General features: G+C 56.7%; 1 protein-coding gene across 1 annotated transcript in view; it reads right to left on the bottom strand.

The window, feature by feature from the left end:
• The window catches only part of LOC103090690 (cancer/testis antigen 47A-like), a 35,696-nt gene extending 35,460 nt beyond the window's left edge, over window positions 1-236 (bottom strand). The window contains 1 exon segment of the mRNA XM_007464438.1: window positions 2-236. Coding sequence (XP_007464500.1) covers window positions 2-236 — 235 coding nt within the window.
• Window positions 237-1,138: the final 902 nt, after the last annotated feature.

Below are 1,138 nucleotides of genomic sequence, written 5' to 3'. Positions count from 1 at the left end.
TCCTCCTCCTCCTCCTCCTCTGCCGGCCCGATGTCCGAGTCCTCCTCCGCACCCCCGCCTTCCAGGGCCGCCTCCCCAGCGCCTCCCCAGGAACCCGGCCCCGCGTCGCCCCCGCGAGGCTCCGAGTCGCGGTCCACCCGGTCGCCGGCTCTGGCCGCCTCGGTCTGGGCTCCAGCTGCGCCTGTGGGGCCCTCTGGGCCTCCCAGGGCCGGGTCTCCATCCCCCGTGGCCGACATGGCACCGGGCAGTTACCTCTACCAGGCGGGCGTCGATTGCTGTGGTGGCGCCGACGACCGCGCAGGCGGTGGCCGCTGAGGTGGCTCCCCTGACGGGAGGCTGAGGGCTGTGGCTGCCGGACGGGGAGGCCGCTGAGGGGACAACAGAGGAGCCCCCACGACAGGGAGGGGCCCACTGAGGCCGGGCTTCAGATAGCAGTGGGCCAGGCCGTGAGGGAAAGATTCCTCTAGGCCACAGACGGGGGGCGGGGCCAGAAGAGTAGACAGTGGGCCGTGCCCTCTCGTCACGAGCTCCAAGCTTATTTGCTGACAAGCGAGGATTGACGTGCCCTGTGCCCAGTGAACAACCAAGGCCCTTCCGTTGTAGGATTGCTCACAGTCGCCTCCCTGTTCTTTGGCGCCTCAGGTTTTACCCTATGTTCAGGTTCACAAGGCTCCTGTCCTTTTAATTTTATGATTGTCCAAAAAATTATTTATGGAGGCACCCTCGGCCATGTGAACTGTGAGGAGTTCCCACCTGGGAATTTCCACCTGGTAATGGCTCATGTGAGTAGGGACAGGGTCATAAAAATGTTGTATAGCTCAGAGGTTAGCAGTAGAAACCTCCCAAGAAGAGAAAGAGAAGAGTTTGGATGATTTTATGTAAAGATACTTGGAAAAGAGTAGTCAAAATTGAAATGGATGCAGTCAGGACTGAGTATTGAAGAAATGGTAAATGTAAGGAGCTGGAAGGTGTGTAATGAACCCAGACAAATTCACTTAAAGCCTCTAAAGACTGAATTAAAAAAAGGATGCTTCTTTTAAAGGACTAGGTCATCTCCTAAGAGCTAAGCATGACAATCATTAAAAGGACAGGCTCCCTAGGATGTTTCTGAGGCAACAGTCCAAGACTTTTTATTGAT

Source organism: Lipotes vexillifer, unplaced genomic scaffold (assembly GCF_000442215.2).
Source record: "Lipotes vexillifer unplaced genomic scaffold, Lipotes_vexillifer_v1.1 scaffold681, whole genome shotgun sequence".
NCBI lineage: Eukaryota > Metazoa > Chordata > Mammalia > Artiodactyla > Lipotidae > Lipotes > Lipotes vexillifer.
Note: the sequence above shows the minus strand (reverse complement) of the source record. Positions and strands in the feature narration are given on the sequence as shown.